General features: G+C 42.6%; 1 protein-coding gene across 1 annotated transcript; it reads right to left on the bottom strand.

Annotated features, from left to right (window-relative positions):
* Window positions 1–272: 272 nt before the first annotated feature.
* Window positions 273–19,194, bottom strand: s1pr2 (sphingosine-1-phosphate receptor 2). The gene is made up of 2 exons (XM_041957925.1): window positions 18,708–19,194; window positions 273–3,472 (listed from the first exon to the last, which is right to left on the bottom strand). The coding sequence occupies exon 2, from the start codon at window positions 3,338–3,340 to the stop codon at window positions 2,225–2,227; it is 1,116 nt and encodes a 371-aa protein (XP_041813859.1). The 5' UTR covers window positions 3,341–3,472; window positions 18,708–19,194; the 3' UTR covers window positions 273–2,224.
* Window positions 19,195–19,551: the final 357 nt, after the last annotated feature.

Genomic DNA, 19,551 nt, shown 5'->3' with positions numbered 1-19,551 from the left:
AGTCTTGCTTTAGCCTTCAAGCATCTGAACAACTTTATTAGGTAAGAGCCTAGATTAATGCCCAAGCAGCATTTGCATGTACAGTTCCGGGCTTTCAAGTTGAAGCTAGTGTTTTCCTGACCTTGTCAGAGCATGTTTGGATTAAATACTGCATTTTGAATACTCCTCAGCTATACGCACAATAGAAAGGCATCTCAGGACCTGCAGATAGGCTACAGCTGCAATTACATTTCAGCTCAGAATTGAAGTCAAATACACAAAATGGATTCTTTCAGTAATTCATTTATTTTTTTTTTATAAAGGAATGCAGTTAACAAAAATGTTTATGTACCTACATTAGTGTTTCAGATTGTACCGATTTAACACAGGCAGCGTGCTACTGGACACACAAGGCTATTGCACACGAGACATTTCATACAACACATCATACATACTGTACAAAGATACATACTTACAAACATACATAGTTATTCATGTATTTATCATAAAAAAATTACAGGCAACACAATGAAGTGATAGGTACACAGATTGAAACACCTCTCCATCTGAAAATATTGGGGTAAAAGCAAACATCACTGAAGCTGCCAAAGTGCTTTTCACCATTTCTTACTTGGCCATCTAAATACAAAAGTCAATATAAAAAAACACTGAGAGAGAGAAGATTTCTAAATGTGTGTCTACAGGAAGAAGGTTAGTCTAACCCTGAACAACAGGAACCGGACAATGAAAAACAGGACTTCCTGGCTGAAGGAAGTTGCGTGTTGTAGGATGTCAGAATGAGGATGGAGCTGACCTCCCAGGAAGGCAGATCTCCCCCGTGTGTTTGAAACCGGATCTTTTCCTATTTTGTGGGGAAGGTGAGGAGTCTTTGGAAATATGAGGCGTGCTTACATCGTTACTTTTACAAGGCATGTGGCTAGCACATTAAACCAGGATGTTCACGACAAATTCTTGTTCATGGTGCTATTTAAGACTTCACAGTGAGAGTGACCTAACCTGTTCATCCCACTCTCTGCTCGCCAATGACTTGGTAATTCAAAATGAGGATCAATAATACTGTCAACAATGGAGCGCCTGCCCCAAACACTTCATACATACATTCAGCCTAATTCCCCAAGAGGAAGGCACAAACAGGGACAACACATTTCTGCTACGTTTCTACAACACTGTCAGGACGTTGGTCCCATTAGTCAACGCTGCTGGACAGCTGTCATTGAAAATGATTCATCAGTGCCAACTCACTTCAGGAAATGTGCTTTCTGATTAGGCCTTCCTCTACGGAAACTGTTAAGATACAAAAGACAACAGTAAAAGCAAGTGGGACAGATTATGAGGACAAATGGGGGAAGGGGTGTTAGTGATGGAAGCTGGAGCTGGAATATATCATACACATCAGCGCTTACAAATAAGTTAGAATTTCATGCATTAAATGTATGCAGATTATGTAAGTTTGTTGTAGTTAATCAAATGGTTTAAGCAAGGTTATATAGGGGAATATATAGCCCTGGTTTTGTCGAGGGGGCACTCAGTAATTTGGCTTGTGTGGAGTGCAGTGTTGAGTGAAGCTGATCACTGCCTCCAGCTCTGTAAAGAAAGAGAATCTGATGGCCTAATATATACATATATCTGTAAAGGAGAGTAATGTGGTTAAACCTTGCAAAAGGCAACAATCTCTGAGTAATCTACAAAGTGCAACTTTGCAAGCTTTGCATTGATGCAGTTCTTGAAAGGCCCAAAACAACTCACCATAACAATGATATTATGCATGTTATGTTTCTATTTTTGGCTTTTAATAGGGGTTTACATGTTAAGAAACAAAAACAAGATGACAAACATCATGTTGCAAGCCATGACAATGATTTGCAACACCATATTAATTATTGAGAGTACCCACAAAAAAGCTATTTTCACATTTCTGAAAGTTCTCACCTACAAAATTGGATCCAACATTGTGTTTTTACACCTGCTTCACAGGTGAATTGATTGAATTCTGATTGTGAAATCACACAATTTTGATTGTAGTAAGAAGAAGTTGTTGTTGTAGATGGCTGTGTCGCAGCCTGGCCAGGCATGTCAGTCCGGGGTGTGCTTGCTTGTTTTTTAGCATCTCTCCGTCTCATCACAGCCTCTATACTTGATCTCATATAAACACATGCTTTCTCTCGCTCTCATTCACATACATACACACACATACACAAAAGCACTCCAATGTGTTTGCACCATGTCAGACACAGGTGGTACAGTCTTGCATGATGGGTGTGGTCTGGTGTTCGTGTTTGGTGGTGCAGTGTTCCAGAGAGCTAGAGCTCTTTAGAGGGACCAGGCAGCGGTCAGAGGGCCGCCCGCTCTGCAGCACCCCCCAGCAGCACAACACACGCAGGAATTCCTTTCTCATGTCTTTGCTGCGCAGTGTGTAGATCACTGGGTTAAGCGCTGAGTTCAGAGTGGCAAAGCCAAAAAATATTTCTGCTTTGGAGAGGATAGGGCAGAATTGTATCCTGCAGGATGAATCTAGGAGGAGGATGGTAAAAGCGGGCAGCCAGCACATGATGAAGACACCCAGCACTATAGTGACAGTTTTCAAAAGGGAATAGGTGGCTGCATTGGTTGCTTCCTGGCGGCTGGAGCGTACAATCAAATAGATTTTCACATAGAGGATGACAATAGAGAGCAGTATGATGCTGAAAATGGTGACAACAAAGAGGATGTACTTCTTTGAGTAGAGTGGCAAAACAGCTGAGCATTCAGGGAGGTTGTTGATGCAGTTCCAGCCGATGATGGGGAGTCCTCCAAGCAGGATGGAGGTGACCCAACAAGCCCCTATCAAAAGAAACATGCGGCACGTTTTGGTGGAGCCATACACCTTGACCTTGGTGATAGCGAGATAGCGTTCCATAGCTATGGCCAGCAAGCTGAAGACTGAAGCTGCCAGAGCAATAAAAGCTGTACCCTCCCGAATGAACCACTGCACAGGCATCAGCTCAAAGGTCCTCGACCCTGACAGAAAAATGTTCGCTATGTAGGCCGAGCCTGCCAGCAGGTCAGAGAATGCCAGGTTGCCGATGAAGAAAAACATGGCGGAGTGGAACTTCTTGTTGCGGCAGACAGCAATTAGGACCAGCAGATTCTCCAGGATGATGATAGTGCAGAGGATCACAATGACAATATTGAGGGTGGTGAGCTGTTTTTTACTCTCAATATGTTTATCCAGATCCTGGGGGGTCATGTTCTTAACGAAGGCATAGTAGGAGTGGATCAGACTCTTATTGTGGTACTGGGAATACTTGCTCTTCATGGTGACAGGGTGGCAGATCACAGTGGCTTTACGGCAAAGATTCATTCACACAGTGGAGTTGTGGAGAGTGTCTAAGCCAGTAATCATTGCCTTTAAGGAAAGGACAGGAAGAGGGTTTTGGCCGGGAGGGAGACTGCCTGTCCCACAGTCACTTCTAAGGACCTCTATGTGGGTCACCTGCAGACACACAGAAAGGAAGAGACCTGGGTTACTTGTTGTACTAATGAAATGTACTGTGACAAAGCAAACATACATTTTTAGCAAAGCAATGCACTTCCCAAGGTCCTCTAGCAAAACAAAGTAGCCAGGCAACAACCTGTTTCTCAGTTTGTACAGTGGAGACCTTTTTTAACTTGAAGAAAACTCCAATGTAATGCCCCAAAGTCAAAGACTGGGGAAACAGCGACAGACCAGATCGTCAAAATGAACACCCCTTATTATCAAATGTCCTTGAGCTGATCCAACAGATAAACAGATTCAAAATGAAGAGCTTTGAAGTTTACATTTGAAGTAAAGACCAGCAATCACATAATGAAATGAAAGGCCTCATAGTGAGAGAACACACTGCACTGACTGTGTCCATTTCTTACATCCCAAACTGAACACCCACGCACGCAACGGCTGATGTGGCCTAAAAGAATGGAAGTGATAATCCAGTGGCTTAGAAGGAGAGTTGCACATTCAAATACAAATCTTCCCTTTTTCGAACGGTGACCCTGTGCAGGCAGAGATCATCTTCAGGTAGAGGAGTAAATAGTCTGTGAGGCAGAGTGCTGGTGCTTAGACAAAGGGCTGCGCTCACGGTCTGAAGGGGACATTCCACTAACCCTGTCCGAGCACTCAGCTGTCAACACACGGCATTGTTGTGGGGAGCGAACCATTCCACTCCAGTGAGTTACCTCTTGAAACTTCAGAATAGCTTGTGGATCAGACTTCTTCATCCTGACCTGCCCTTTCCAACCAGTTCACAAACATCAACAGCAAATCAAATAGATACTGGAGAAGAAAAGGTGTGCCCCTGACTGTGTGATGAAAAGCTTTGTGAGACTTTATTGTAGTGCATTAAGAAAAAAATTATAAACCATTTGCTTGTGACATTGCAATATAAGATATTCAATACACTATTGATTTTCCACATCCTGCATGGTGGGTGTTATACTGAGGCCCAGTCAGATTAATTACTATACACACACAATAACATTATGTCTAATGGTGCTTTACAGGCATATGTTGTTATTGCAAATTTCCCTGCTGTGGGATTAATCAAGAATTATGTTTTTGTATTGTCTGATGTATACAACAGAATGCATAAACATTCTTACCAGTGTGAAACCATGCAGAACACCTTTTAAGCTGCAAAGGTTTTTAATGATGCATCCAAACTAATTAACAAAAGCTTTGTGTACCACCAATGTGGCTTCAAATTACTCTTTTCAAGGAGAAACCTATAAACAAAACAAAATAAAAGCGACTGCAGCTACAGGGCAGAAAACAAAGGAAAGTTGGAGGCTCTGGAAATCTAATTAGAGGTGGAGCTGGTGTCTTAAACCTGTCAAAAGTAACAGGATCCCTCTGCAGACCAGCTCCAGAGGTAATTGAACACTGATGCTTCCACTGCTTGTCTGTGCAACAAGCCTGAACGGCTGCAGCAGCTCTTAACTGGTAACCTTTAGTGGAAAATTGGGGCTGAACCTCTTCTCCGTTCTGCTGGGCTTTGACTCAAAACCCGAGAGACTGAAAGATGGAGAGGGAACGAGACAAAGCCAGAAAAGAGCATGCATGTGGAACGGCATCTGGACACAAAGGCAGGAATCTGAGACATCACCGTGACGTCCACGCGTACAAATTCGTCCATGTTACATGTTGCCCCGCACAGAGTATTACTCCGCACATGCACAGAAATCTACATTCACACACGGCAAATTGTGACAGACAAAGAGTAGTGCAGCGACACATTCCCCGACAAACATGCAGCTTTGACACAGCTGCTATTGGTTGCCGGTAATAACCAGCACACTGTTTCCTCAAGCAGGAACAAAGAACAATAGTCTCCTTCAGTGTGGAGAGCATTGCCCTTCAGCCTTAATAATGGGACAGCACACTTCCATTTGGCTGCTACAACTGTATCATAGTAGAAATTTATTTACAGTTGAGCACTTCTTATCAGAACCGCTGTATCAGGACAGTCTCCACCCCGTCCTTTTTAGCTCCATTAATAGACACAAATAGGAGGCTTGAGGCTGAGCACATGTGCCAGCTGCACCAGCGTAATTACATTAGGTTACATTATTGCAGCCTATAATGGTTTTACTATTGGAAAGTAGGCTGACATAGACCAGTTCTGTACCTCCACAGTCTCCAGTCTGCTAAAAGAAAAACACATTGGTTTTGCTTTGCTTCATTTTGGCTTTTCTGCTCTGCAAGGTTTTCCCTGGATAGCTCGCTCATGCGTCGTGTAGACGGCTCAAGGTCCTCCTGTCACCTGCAGTCCATGTCGTCTGTCATCAAGGGATTTCACTGTGTGTGGGAAACCTGACGGGCTGGTTTGCCTACAGCACCGTCTCATTGCAGCCCTGCCCTGCCCCCTTACCTGCCGTGTGCAATTCAGGCACGGTGATTGGTCGACAGGAGTGCGGGCTTCCTGCTCTGTAACCCCTCCCGACCCGTTGTCAGAGTTGTGCCCTGTGCTCGACCCAGACATCGCTGTCACACTTCCACAATAGACATAACAAATTGTCAAAAATGTTGTTATGCCATGTCAACCATTGACTAACTAACACAATAGGATAGCAACAGCAACACAAAACCATAAAAACTATACGTCAGTGTACCAACAGAATAGTTTAAGTATTTAATACACACACACATATATATATACTAATTAATAATTTACTAGAATTTAAAAAGGGGACAAAAATATTAGAATTGTACAGAATTATACAACCAGAGGCAGGATAATTTTGAAACACACACTGCTCTAAAGTATATTTAGATATACTTCTTGTGCATCAAATGTTGTGTAGTATTACCAGTGTACACTTCCAATAAATCCAACTGTATACACTTTTTCAATTACTGCACATGAGCATTTAAGATATATTTATGTAATTTAAATCTATTTTGTCTACATTGAAGTAAGTTGCATTAATGGCTAATAAAATCAGACCAAAGTATCATTTAAGAGCATTACTTTGGGACAACATATTCATATATTTAAGTGCAACTTAAACTGGTCAAAGTTTAAATAATTTAGCACCTGTTCTCATGTTCTTCTATTGTGATTTTAACATTAGGCACATATGTATGCGGAAGTTGTATTCATTTGTTCCAAAGTAATGCATATGTACACTGTAATAAATGATTCTGTGGTCATGTAGGTTTTAACTGATGAATTTGGTAAAGTATATTCAATATTAATGTGTCCTTGATTTTGTCGTGATTATTTAAGTAAAATTCAAATAAAAATGTCTTGAATAAAACCAGCGTATTTTGGATTAATTAAATATAAGCTTTCTGTTCATGCAATTCTAAACGGAGAGAAAATTGAATAAATCCAACTTAATTGAACCTGTCAATTTTTAATTGAAAAGCACTTCCTGTTAACCGCGCTTTTTGAATTTGGCAGGCAAAACATGCAGATGGGCAGTTACCCTCCTCCACTTTACTCATCTATGTAATCTGGTTAACTGTGGTAAGTAAACGTATTTTGTCTGTACTGGGATGGTGAAGTCAATACATGTCTATGGTGCATGCTGAATTATAATACAACATGAGCAGAGCATAGCACACAGAGAGAGAGAAACTCAGCAGCAGAAAGCCGGCTTCTGTTAGCTAACTATGTTAACTATGTTAATATAGGCTAGTATTGTGATAGTGTTTCGCTTCCAAAATGGAAACGTTCGTATTGCTGATAAAAGCACAAGCTTTTACTTTGAAAGACGTCGGTTATTATTCCGATATGGTGTTGCCCATGTTGCGTTAGTGTTATTCATATGTCCTCGGCATGTACTTATTAAATCCTGCCGATAATCATGTTGGGGTTTGTGTTGCGATCAGACACTTTTCCATATCGAGAAATGATCAGGATTATCGCGCTAAGTATATTGAGCTTTTATTTCCAAACTCTACTTGCTGCACTTCCGTTAACTTAACTTCCGCGTTGTGTTGGACCGTTTACCACGCAGGTAACGTTATCACTTATCTCTGTTCTTTCGCTGTTTTGTCATCACGTTAAGTTACCTCGAAAACGCATTAAGTCAGTGTTACGTTTTAGGGCTTCAATTTTATTGAGGTTTACTGTTACTCTTAATTCATAATCTCCCGCCAGCCGCGAAAAGTCGAATCAGGTCGGCGAGCTAACATCACGGTTGCGTCAATAAAATTCTTCTGACAATATGTGAGGAGCAATGTGGTACCATTCGTTTTATGTCCAGCATATGCAGGGTTGATAGTTTAAAAGTTTAGCGAACTTCGTGTGGTGTGTGTGTGTGTGTGTGTGTGTGTGGTGGGGGTGGGGTAGGGGGCGTGTCAGGACATGCTGCTGTGATCTGTTTGTTTGTTCTACCTTTGCATAAAACTCAGTAAACATTTAGTCAATCACTTATTATATGATAGTAATTATGTGTTCAAGTGTACAACAATTAGGTTTTGCAATTCATTTAAAATATGAAATATTGAAATAAAGTTAAATTAACAAGGTTTGTTTTTGGAGTAACTCTCACATCTAGAATGTAGGCTATAATTGTTTAAAATTTAATTTCTTGCTAGACTGGATGTCATCAGTGTACATATATGTTGACAATAAAGAGATGCAAATATTGATATACCAACCAGCCCTACAATACACCATATGCATGTGATTGATACATGGATGGTTTTTATTTTATCTGCAATTAAACAGAAAGGCACATTTTGTAATTAACATGACTGTGTTTCTCTTTTGTGCCCCCAGATGAGATGGCAGTGTAAAACCTGTGGATACAGAGCAACGACAAGAGGTGATCTTCTGACCCATTACAGGCTACAGCACAGGACATTTGAAACTGGAAATTCGGTACCTTGTCTTGTCCATGATAGGACAGTGTAGCCATGCCCTAATGTTTCTTAGTTCTTCTCGACAGGTACTCTGGCAACTGTACACATTTTTGTTTTCACAAAATAGTGTTCAAGGTCATAATTTGTAAAAGTTTGCAATGAAATGCTATAACTTTTATAATAAAAATGTTAATTTTGGCAAGCATTTTATGTGTGATTTGTTAATTTCTGAGTTTTATTTCCTCTGTTCTTCCTGGTACCCAGTGTAATCTCACCTTAAAATGTAGATCATGAGATAAACACAATATATCAAAGTAAGAATAATATTTCGATTTAATTAAATCCACTGAGTAAATTCAAATAAATTAACTGATTAAGATATTTCATTATTACTCAATTACATGGTACTTGTATGTAGAATTTAATTATGTTTTATTAATACTTTTTACTAATTTAGACATTTATCTTTTTGATATATACTCAATATTTTTGTTTAGGTTTTAATTATTGCCTTTTTGTATTTTAATTAAATCTACTCATATTAAATGGTTAACTCCAAAGGGTCTCATTTAATTAAAATTTACTCAATTACAAATCTGATAATATTTAATTAATAATATTGCGTGCAATCTGTTGCCTCAATTTTATTGAGTAAATATGGTATATCTTTCTTTACAGTGTATAAGTATGTAGATGTAGGAAATACATACTATACATATGCTATGTTCAAAGTTCTTTCTAAATGGGGATTTCACAGGGACAGAGAAGATGGAAAATTTTTGACCTTCCTTGTTTTCATAACATAATATCCTGTCTGGATTTCACAGCAAAGCTCAGACACATCTAGTAAAGGTGATGAAAGAAACAACTGTGGACAGAAGGGTAAAAACAAGTTCCAAAGAGACAAAGGAAGTCAAATGAGGCAGACAACTGAGACAGGATATCCTATCAGAAAACTTCTGTATCATCACCAAAATGTCTGTTCCTCAAATGTCACATGTGTCAAATATACACATGCTACCAAATTGTATTTAGGATTTTCACAGCCATGCCTACTTTTCACAAGCACAGATGCGAACGAGGGCACCATAGTTGCAAACAGCTGCGTATCGGGCCTAGAGCGTCCAAAAGGGAGTGATAGTTGCTGCTGAAAGCTGACTCTTGTTTTCTCCTAATCCGAACAAGGGACAGAGTTCCCCTCTCCATCATGGGACTGACGACTGCACAAAAGCCTCAGGTGTTTTTCCCAGAAACACCTGATAAGCCCCAATTAGCAGAGCGTCTGCTCACTAAAAACCAAGGCAACGCCACCCCATTACACCACCTGCTACCTGTAACACTCTACTTACACCTGGCTCTGCTTTCCCTAGGGTAAAGACCTTGAAACAAAAACAGAGCTCCTAAGTCTGGACACAGCTGCCCACATTTCACTCACATGTACAATCTCCCACAACATTTTGGACTAGATAAGAGCAGTGACTAACCTGGCAGGTTATCTTGTTTGCATTTTAATGTGTTTACCTAGAAGATTCACTCAGCCTGTTTCTCTGTTGAGCAGTCTGTGGTCTGAAACATCCTGTAACACATCTTTCTCCATTTCACAGTCCCCGCTCGCAAGTCTCTGTAGAAGGCGACATAGCATCAATCCAGCCTCTTTTTTCACAGCATGTGTTTCTCCACAGAATCTTCCCTAAAACACCAGTAGCATGAGCCTATAACAGACATGTCTCCTCAGTTAGGACTATGATATGAACAAGATAATATGTACATTTTCCATTTTAAGGAAATTTAATGACTTCCTGCGTCCTCTGAGGGACACTAGGCTTTTCTTCTAGGACAGACTTAATCTCTCCTCGGTTTTAAGAACACTCACAAGGTAATCCATCATGGATACACGGAAAGCATCTGCCGCTGTGATTTGTTCTTTCCTGTTCAGTTTCACAGCTGCTTATGGTGATATCAGCGTATAGTTTATCTTTCAGAGTACTTTGCTATAATGGTAAATGGCATCATTCTACACCTTTCTTCACCCCTCTGCTCTTCTAACTGACCTAGAGTCCAAAAGACAGCCTGTGAGTGCTTTAACCATAATGACGGATACTCTCAATGAGAAAGATATAGTAGTATATACGGTAAGCATTTCAGAGGAACAGCAATTGTTTGTGATGTATTTGAGTGCTAGAGCTGAACAGCAAAGATGTTTCAAGTGAAAATTTTTTTAAATCAAACAGGATGTAATTATCAAACAATGTGTCTTTAGGGGTATTTCACCAGAAGTAAAACAAAAGGTGTGAATCTGATCTAATAGAGTGTAGGTACAGAAGCTATAGCTCCTGAGAGGAAAATTCCATGTGCAAAGCACAGCAATGTAGTCAGAACATTTCCCCAATCAAGTGTTGACATGTCAGACTCGCAGCAGAAAACACAACTAATACCACCACAAAGTTTCACCACTGCTACCACAGGAGCTTCAGTTCTAAGGAAATGACTACTGCAAAAGATCGCTTGCCTAAAGAACAGACACAGTCATTCTCTATACTTTTCCATGTAAAACTATGTCTGCAATGACATTTCATACTTCCCTGTCTTGACATTGACAGCTCAGTGCTCCTCTAAGCCATCACAAGCCACTGCACACATGCACACATTAAGGCAGGCCTTTTTTACATCAAGCAGCTCCATGCAGTCATGCTGTGCAACCACAGAAAACAACGGATGGACCGTCTGGCAGGTGGCTGCTCTATCCATCACTGAGCCCCAGGGCTCTGCGTTTTCACATCAGCACAGCAGCACTATTGATTGTCCGTAGTCAATTTCCAGGAAACCGCATTAATGTTTCTAGCATTGCTGTTACCGTGATGACGAGGATTCATGTAGCTGCTGTGACATGACTGAGCTGTGTCCCAGTCCTTCAAATTACCTTAGTCACAGCACAGACTAAACAGTCACGCACAGTGACTCTTATTTAGCAGCACCTCTCCTACAAGGTCAAAATAAACCGACAACAGTCACGACTGCCTGAGCTAATCCTAGGCGACCACTCTTATCTCTGTTACAAGCCACGCGGCAGACAGATTCACTGATAACACTGGTGCTCAAAACAGTGATGATGAAGATGCACAGCTGACATGAAGATTAGGTGAAACTAAGCCCCAAAGCATCACCAACCTCAACTTTGTACTGTTGCACAAGAGTAACAGTTCTGATACCAGTATAGAAATACATTCACTTTAAGATGTCAGGACTCAACCTACTAATAGATATTCACAGTTTGTTTCCTTTAGCATTCAATAGTCAACATAAAAGCAAAAACTACTTTTCACTTTTATTTATTCTTATCTATTTGACTAGATATTTCCAGATGTTCACTGATATTTCCTAAACACCGGAAATCAAAGTAGTAAAATCCTGAGAGACAGAAAGTCTGACACATTCTGGCAGTGATTTCACAGACTGTCGTCTCGTACTCAAGAGACAAAAGCGTGAGCTGAGGATGGAGGAGTGAGATACAAGCAAATAAGTCGTCGCAATCTCATAAAAGCGGCTTGTAAAATTACCAGACAAACTCTGGGTTTTTAAAGGAAGTAAGCGAGCATACGGGAAAGAAGAGAGCTTGTTTCAGCGTTGCACTTTTAACTTGCACAGTCGAGAAGCAGAACAGACTGAGAGATATGAGATGGGGGCCTGCGCTATCTCTCAGTTTCTATCTTAGAGAGGAAGACAACTGGGGGAACAACAAATTTCACAGAAAAAAAAACTAATGTCTACTACTCGCCAAACCACAGGCAGACATACACAAATCACAACTTTTTATGTGACTAAAAGAAAAACAGAAGCATTCATGACAAGTGTCACCATACCTGCTTTGGATGAGAGGCAAAGAACAAAACAGTTCCTATTTACTGACAGATTTAACGGTTCCCTCCTGTTCTTTCACTCTGCATTTGAGTTTTAATTTTAGCTACAAAGGCAAACCTTTTTGTCGGTTATTATGATAACACAATCATGCTTCATTGAAATGGTATTTAAGCTGCTAGATATTAGGGGAGTGGGTGTCCTCAATACATGGGGTTTCATCATATAATTAGGGATTGCCCTTTCACTCGTCAAACGGTTTGACAGTTTGAGTACAGCTTCTTCTGAGGGTACCAGCCAGACAACACAGTTCAGTCACCAACAAACGGCACTTGAGTTGCCTTGTTTTCTGTTCCTCTCCTCAGTTCATCTCTGCAACTTTGCAGTGCTTTGTTTATAGCAGCTGTTCATGTGCTGTGGCTCTTGGGGTGGCAGTGAGAGGAGCTGGAGACAAAGAGCTGTGTAAAGAAGGGCATCATACAGCCTCAGGAGCCATAACCCGCATGACCAGCAGACACCCTCCCCCCAAGTCTGCCCCACTGGGGGGTGGGGGATCTCCAAGGGTGGCGCCCGAGAGGCAATTACTGTAATACCTTCACCCTCCGACCATTCCTGTCAACTTAAGTCACTAGCTTCGAAATTATTCATGTTTTTATATCACTCTATTTTGCATATTTCCCTTTCATGCCTATCCTTGATTTGCAGAGCCACACCGACCTCACTCTAACACCCCCTCCTCCCCTAGTATATTTTAAACTTCACCACAGAGATCAAAAGACAAGGCCACAAAGAGGTGATTAAATGCACATCAAGAAGGATTTATTTAGCACACATCTGGGGCAGACATGTTCTTATAGTGCCCCATTAAGGACTTCATTACAGCACGCAGTGTGCAAGCTCTCGATTCAGGAAACTCTAGAGCTCTGCAACGATAAACTACTTTCTCAGAACTGTGTATGTGTCTTAAATCCTCTTGCCAGTGCAAAACTGTGAGTGATGTTTCATATAGCTTTGCTGATAATAACTTAAAATAGCACCATTATCATCCTTATCATCAACCCCTGAAGACACATTTATGTATTTCTACAGCCTGCATGTGTAAACTCCCCTGAGATTTTCTCAGCATGAAAAAGTAATAAAGCTGTTCTCAGAATTCATGCATGACATGGAACAGCAGTAAACCACGGATATAAATGCTCGGCTGAATTTGCTGGGGTTGTATGCATGTAGGTAGCTAGTGTTAACCACATGGCACGCTTAATATAGACGCAGAACACATGCACACTGGATGTTGTGACGCAGTAAGTAGTGAGACCAGGTCTGGCTGGCCTGCATCAGAAACCTCAGGCCTGAATACTTGATTCAAGTTTCAGCCACTCTGCCCCTCTCACACCTTCCTATGTTCTTGTTTTTACAATGAGTTCTTCCCTAATGAATGGCTCTGAACCCTCTTTCAGGTGTCTTTTGTCCTAGCTCCCTGCTTGCATTCTACTCTGTTGCTAGACCTTGAACTCCACCCCTTCTCATGTTCTGTTGCATCGTTGGGAAAGTGTGAGGTTGCCGTGAGAGAGCTTGTGACTGTTTATTGCATGACGTGCAAATGAACACGAGAACACTCAAAGACAGTCACAGGACAGCATGCTAAAATCAAAGACACAGCGGAGGAGAGAAGGGAAGGCGCTGGCGACAAAGCAAAGCACTGCACAATGGAAAGTGATACCATCAACACGGGCTAACACACAGGGGCACAAAGCCGCCCTGATTGCTTCTGCCTATAGTGCCCACTGATAAGATGATGAATTGATGGAGGCCCTCCATCTCTCCTCATGGTCCAGCATAAGAAAACAACTCCAGACTCCTCTGGCAAACACAGATCCATTAAACACAGCTCTGTTGTTGGAGAAAAACATGGTTGCCTGGAGAGGGAACATTGTTGTGTCCACAGTCTGCAGTTGTTCCTTGGTATTTTATACAATTTAAGAATTCCTTGCTTTGGAGAGCAAATTTATTTCTTGAAAAACTCTTGCAATGTCAACATAATTTGGGCTCTCTGGCATGAGGACATTGTATCTTAAACTGTGAAAAATATGTGTGCAGGGCCAGTACAGTTACAACCTGTACTTAAAAGACCAGTGAATGTGTGCATGGAAAGAGACCCAAGGGTATTTAACGTTACAGTTTTGGAGGTATACTGTGTCTGTTTTACTTCCTGGCAACATTACAATATTTAAAAAAGAAAAGGCCCCACTTTAAACAACTTGGCTTTTTATGCAGCATTACCAAGCCTTATGCAAGGTTTGGGTACAGTGGATTGCCAAGGGATATTTTGTAACATACAGGTCAGAAAGTGAGTATTGCTGTGGTGCAGCTTTTCAGAGGGTATGAGGCAACAGCTACTTGACTTTGACCTCGACAAGGCTCATCTGAAATGGACATGTTTGAACAGTTGTCATATTAGTTTGAAGTAAACAGAATCCACTTCCACTCAATGTGTCTGTTGCAATGGAGAAGTCTGGCCCCTGTCATGACCTGGCTTGTGTTTGGCTGGAGGTTAATTCCACCATGTCTTTAAGCCTGGAAAGACTGAAGCTGAGGCCTTTACAGGATAAACAATCTTAATGGCTCTTTCAACAAAACAGACCATCACAGATGGGTATTTTGCCTTATTTTTAAAGTCTGTCAGTCATTAGAAAATCTGAACGAGCTCATCCGGAGGAGAGACCAAGTTAACTTTCAGTTCCAAAGAAAATGAATGGCTTCAACAGGCTCTCTCTGGCTGCATGGGGCAATTCAAAATCCAAGAAAACTGTCTCCAGCATACTTTTGGATCTGGGGAGGTGGGGTCTTGAAGTAATCCTGTTGAGTGTTCCAGCTGCACAAACAAAGCTGACTGGATAACAAAGGCTTCCAAGAGAGAAGAAGAGAGGAGGAGGAAGTCTTCAAAATCACAGCATCTTCATGTGTACCTGCTCCAAGATCGCCCGAGAGGGAGCACTGAGAAGGACCAGGAATCAGGAAACCACGACATGACCACACTGATTAAGTCTGCCGCTAGAACAGACAGTGTGAGGCTGTTCCCATCCAATTCATAAATCATAGAGTATGACCTAAAGAGAGGCTGCAAAGTGCTGCCGATCCTATCCAAAGCCACAGCAGTAACCAGAAACCCTTCAGTCTACTTGTCATTGTCTCTGAAGGATGTGTGACGTCCCTGTCTGTGGAGCATGCTGCACAGAAAAATGCCTGTCAGAGCTAAAAACCATTTGCAGCATTAGTTCTGACAGCATTTTGGAAAAAGGGATGGTCCAAGCTCGAAATGTGACAGAAGAACGGCCTTATCCCTACTCCAGAAAAGTGCAAAGAAAATCCTGGCATGCTTGTACAAGCGTAAGCCCCTGATCATGGGGGGTCTTATAGTTTGTTCAAGTCCCTCAAGTGGAAAAGGAATGTAACAGGAGACTTTAAAGCTAATGGATTCTTTCATTGGCTAAAACACCTTCCTAAAATAACCCCTCCACTATTTTCTCCATCAAATATCAGCTTATGTAAATGTTTATAAGATAATCAGAACAGCACTGACTGCATCTTCTTGCAACTCAGAAAGATTGTTTTGAAAAGCACAGACAGATAGAGCAAGTAAGTGTGCATGTGCATTTCTCTACCTGCCAACACAGAGCAAACACAACTTTTAGTGACATCCCATGAGTTCTGTTTACAAAATGGGTAAAAAGCAGAGGACGCCATATTTATTTCTCTGATCTCAGACACTCCCAGCTCTTGGCTGTGAATCATAAAGCTAGATGATGTCAGCTGTGTGTTGTGACTTGCGCTTCGGCAGCCTGCGAACAGAAGGCGTTTATTTCGCTCCAGCTGCCACACCCTAGGAAAGTGTTTTTCAGGCAAAGAGGGAGTACCAGCTAGAACTCTGAGACTGTAGAACCCAGCTGACTGTCTGCAGAACACTATTAATATCACAGAGAAAAGCTCAAAAGCATGTATAAACGCATGCATTGTCTCCTATGATCTGCCAAGGCGCCTATTCTTTTTTCAAAAAGTTATGTATTGACCTCTGACTGGTTTCACTTAACCAGGTAAAAGCCAGTGTGCCTCTGGCAGGTCGCTCCTCTGATCTTTCAGTGCTGTTACCCGCCCAATCTGACTGAATAAAGTGGTGAGTGTAGACAACAAAAGAGAAGTGAGTCTCCTAAAGGAAAAGCCTTCTCACTGTTTCCTATATGCAGACCGCTCTCAGGACTGAGCTGAAACCCGAGCATCCGTTAAGGATCGGCACCCCCCCACCCACCATCCCCGCCTTCAACCCCCTAGTGACATTAAAAAAAGTCCTGTAAATCCAGTTCCCACCGCTGAATTACCATTAATTTATTTATCCACCCATGCACTTATACATCTATTTATTTATTCAACTCATCTATTTGTCTGCATTTCTCACGCTGTCGCTGGCAGTCCCCATTAAGAAGGGTCTGATTACAGCAGTCATCTTGCAGAGGAACAAACAGGGCCACCGAGCACAGCGAGCTGGGTCAGCAACATACAGATCCTGAACTCATGATGTCATGGGCTGCTAGACTGAGCCAGTCTGCCTGCGCTCTAACATGAAAGATTTTCAAGTCCCTCTCTATAGACTGGTAAGACTAATACCATGTGTGCTCCATGTCTGCAGAAGGCTCCGTGTGCCTGGATCTGTGGAGTGTCTGGCCAATAAGATGACGCTGCTCACAGCACCCTGGGGTTACTCTGGCCCAGGCCAAGGATGGTGAAGTGTGTGAAGAAGCCTGGCAGCGGTCAGACCTGCTGGGGTAGCGGGTGTTGTTCTTGTGCAATGAGCCATGTGGTCACATGGACCAAACACAGCCGGCCGACCAGCTGTATCATGCCTCTGTCTTCAGCCAGTCCAAGGCATGCTGGGAGAAGCACCTGAGCCGATAGGCAGGCGTGCATGCCCCAAACAAACCTAGCTGCTCTCGCACAACACCAGCATCAATGAAGCTGCTGACAGGGCCTTCAACACTTGATAGTACTCTCCTAATACTGCTGAGCGCGCTTCCTCTTCACCCCCTACTCCTGATGTTATCACAGTAAGGCATTTGCTTAATTCAACAGACCTTGTAGCATTTGTGCACGTTTGAGAGCTTGGTTTCTCACCCTGTCACCTCAGATGGGGCTTGAGGTAAGGCCACCAAAAGCCTTTGCAGTTAGCAGCCTGCAAATGAGTGCAATGCTGTGCAGACTGAAACAGACCAACCACAGGATAGAGGATGATGGATGGGGGCTTTTATCTGGGCAATAAACATTAGTTCCTCCACGTTATCATCTTATCTCACTGTGATTTGAGGATTCTCCCACAACAGGCCTCATGACTGCACTGCTGACACCTATGTATCCCTCTCTGCAGGGTTTACTCTTCTGGACACAAGGAAACAACATCTCATTTGGTCAGTCTGGCCTTACGGTGATGGAAAGGAAATTTACCAGGCTTACTAAAGAGGACACAGACTGTCCTGCAAATGTCCAACAATTTCATTCCAATATGCAATTACAATCCATGTTATTATATATTAATTGATATATGTTGCTTATTTTCATGTCTGACAGCAGTATAGGCTACTGTAGTGTGTCAGACTTTTGTTTGTTAAAGCTCTGCACTGCCTTCCTCTGGGGAGCACATCTCCAACCCCAAGAGATTACATGGGGATAATGGGGGCTTTTGTCTTATTAATACATCCTTTCAATACAATGCCTTCTTTAGAGTGACGGATGAACAAGCCTCAACAACATCGGAGGGGTCCGGAGGGGTCGGGGGGGCACAGCAGGCTGTACAACGGCTCCGAGGAACTGTGTGTGTGTGTGTGTGTGTGTGTGTGTGTGTGTGTGTGTGTGTGTGTGTGTGTGCGCGCGCGCGCGCGCGTATGAGAGAGAGTGAGTGAGTGAATGTGTGTGTTGAGGCCCCTGGGAGGACGCCTGGGGTGCACGCAGCTCATCTCCAACAACAGCTACACAGACAACGTATGATGCAGCACACTGCATGAGCCCCCCGCCCCCATGATCGACAGCTGTAGCCCTGCGTGTTAATATATAACACCACGCAATGTTATTCATTAAAACACACACTGTGTTTAACAAACGCAGCTGTCACACGGAGTCCAAATATTCACTGCGGCTGCAGCGGAGTTTCTCCGTGTGGCAAGTCAACCGGCATCTGCTGAATGGGTGCGATCGTGCTGTCATAGGTGTTTGTGGGTCAACGACACATTTCGAGAGTCTTATCGCCAAACAGGGGACTTTCAGTTCACCGCGAACCCCCTGGAGTGATCGCTGGCGCAATGAGGAGAATCAGTTCATAGGTGAAGGACTTTTCTATTTTCAAAGCGAAAGGAATGAACGAATATAATGTTAAACTGTATGGCATTTTACAGAAGGGGGGGGGGGGGGTCCTTTTGTTAGGTTGCTGCAGCACAAGCAGACAGTCACACTATCAATATTTTGAGAAGGTGCCACTACTTACCCCATGAGCGATTTGGTCGAGTGCAGCGAAACGACGCTCCGACAAATATTTGTCTCCAAATGTCCTCACATGTGGCCCCCAGTCTCGGCGAATGTTGCGTCAAAGTTCAGCGCTTTCCTCAGCTCCGGGGCCGAGAGGCAACGATGACAATCAAAACTTTGGCGGAGGACTAGACGGCGTGTGTTGTCTCGTAATTGGTAAATCCATACCGGTCTGTGCGCCGCCGTGGAAACCCTGCAAAGATCAGCCGAGCACGAGACGATTCCACAAAAAAAGACAAACGAAGAGCCAGGGAAGAGTTTTTAAAAACGGGAGATTGCACTTTCTCTTTTGTCGCTCTAATCCAGCAGTTCGTCTGATTGTCCTCCTGCTCTCTGGGAACAACAGCTCCACGGGGCTGTGGAGCGTCAGCGAGGCGCGCGCACAATACGCGGTCACACAAAAACACACACCCACACAGGAGAGACAGAGTGTATGGAAACGTCAAATGCCCTTAAAGAGTCGCGAGCCTCAGTATCTCAGTATATAGCAATAAGGAACAGCAATTAATATGGAAAATACCTTTAAAGCCTATTTCTGGAGCGCTTGCTCACTCTGGAGCACACAAATGAAGTCCAGATGTTCCACCTCTTCACTTCCTCTCTCCCAGCATATCCCAGCGTGAACCAGAGTCCACACTTCTCAACTCATCCTGCTCAGTTTCCACTGAAAGCAGCGACCAGCCATATGACAGTATAATGAAATGAATACATTCTCAAGTGTTAAAGGAGCATGAAAAATAAACATGAGCATTTGACCTGCTCCTACTCCTGTGACCTTTTCCAAACTGCACAATTTTATTTGT

Source organism: Chelmon rostratus, chromosome 17 (genome assembly GCF_017976325.1).
Source record: "Chelmon rostratus isolate fCheRos1 chromosome 17, fCheRos1.pri, whole genome shotgun sequence".
NCBI classification, from domain to species: domain Eukaryota; kingdom Metazoa; phylum Chordata; class Actinopteri; order Chaetodontiformes; family Chaetodontidae; genus Chelmon; species Chelmon rostratus.
The sequence above is the reverse complement of the archived record's forward strand: the minus strand, read 5'-3'. Positions and strand labels throughout refer to the sequence as shown.

Excerpts from the sequence above, each read along its gene's own strand:
- s1pr2 (XM_041957925.1), bottom strand. The coding sequence starts at position 3,340 with ATGAATCTTTGCCGTAAAGCCACTGTGATCTGCCACCCTGTCACCATG.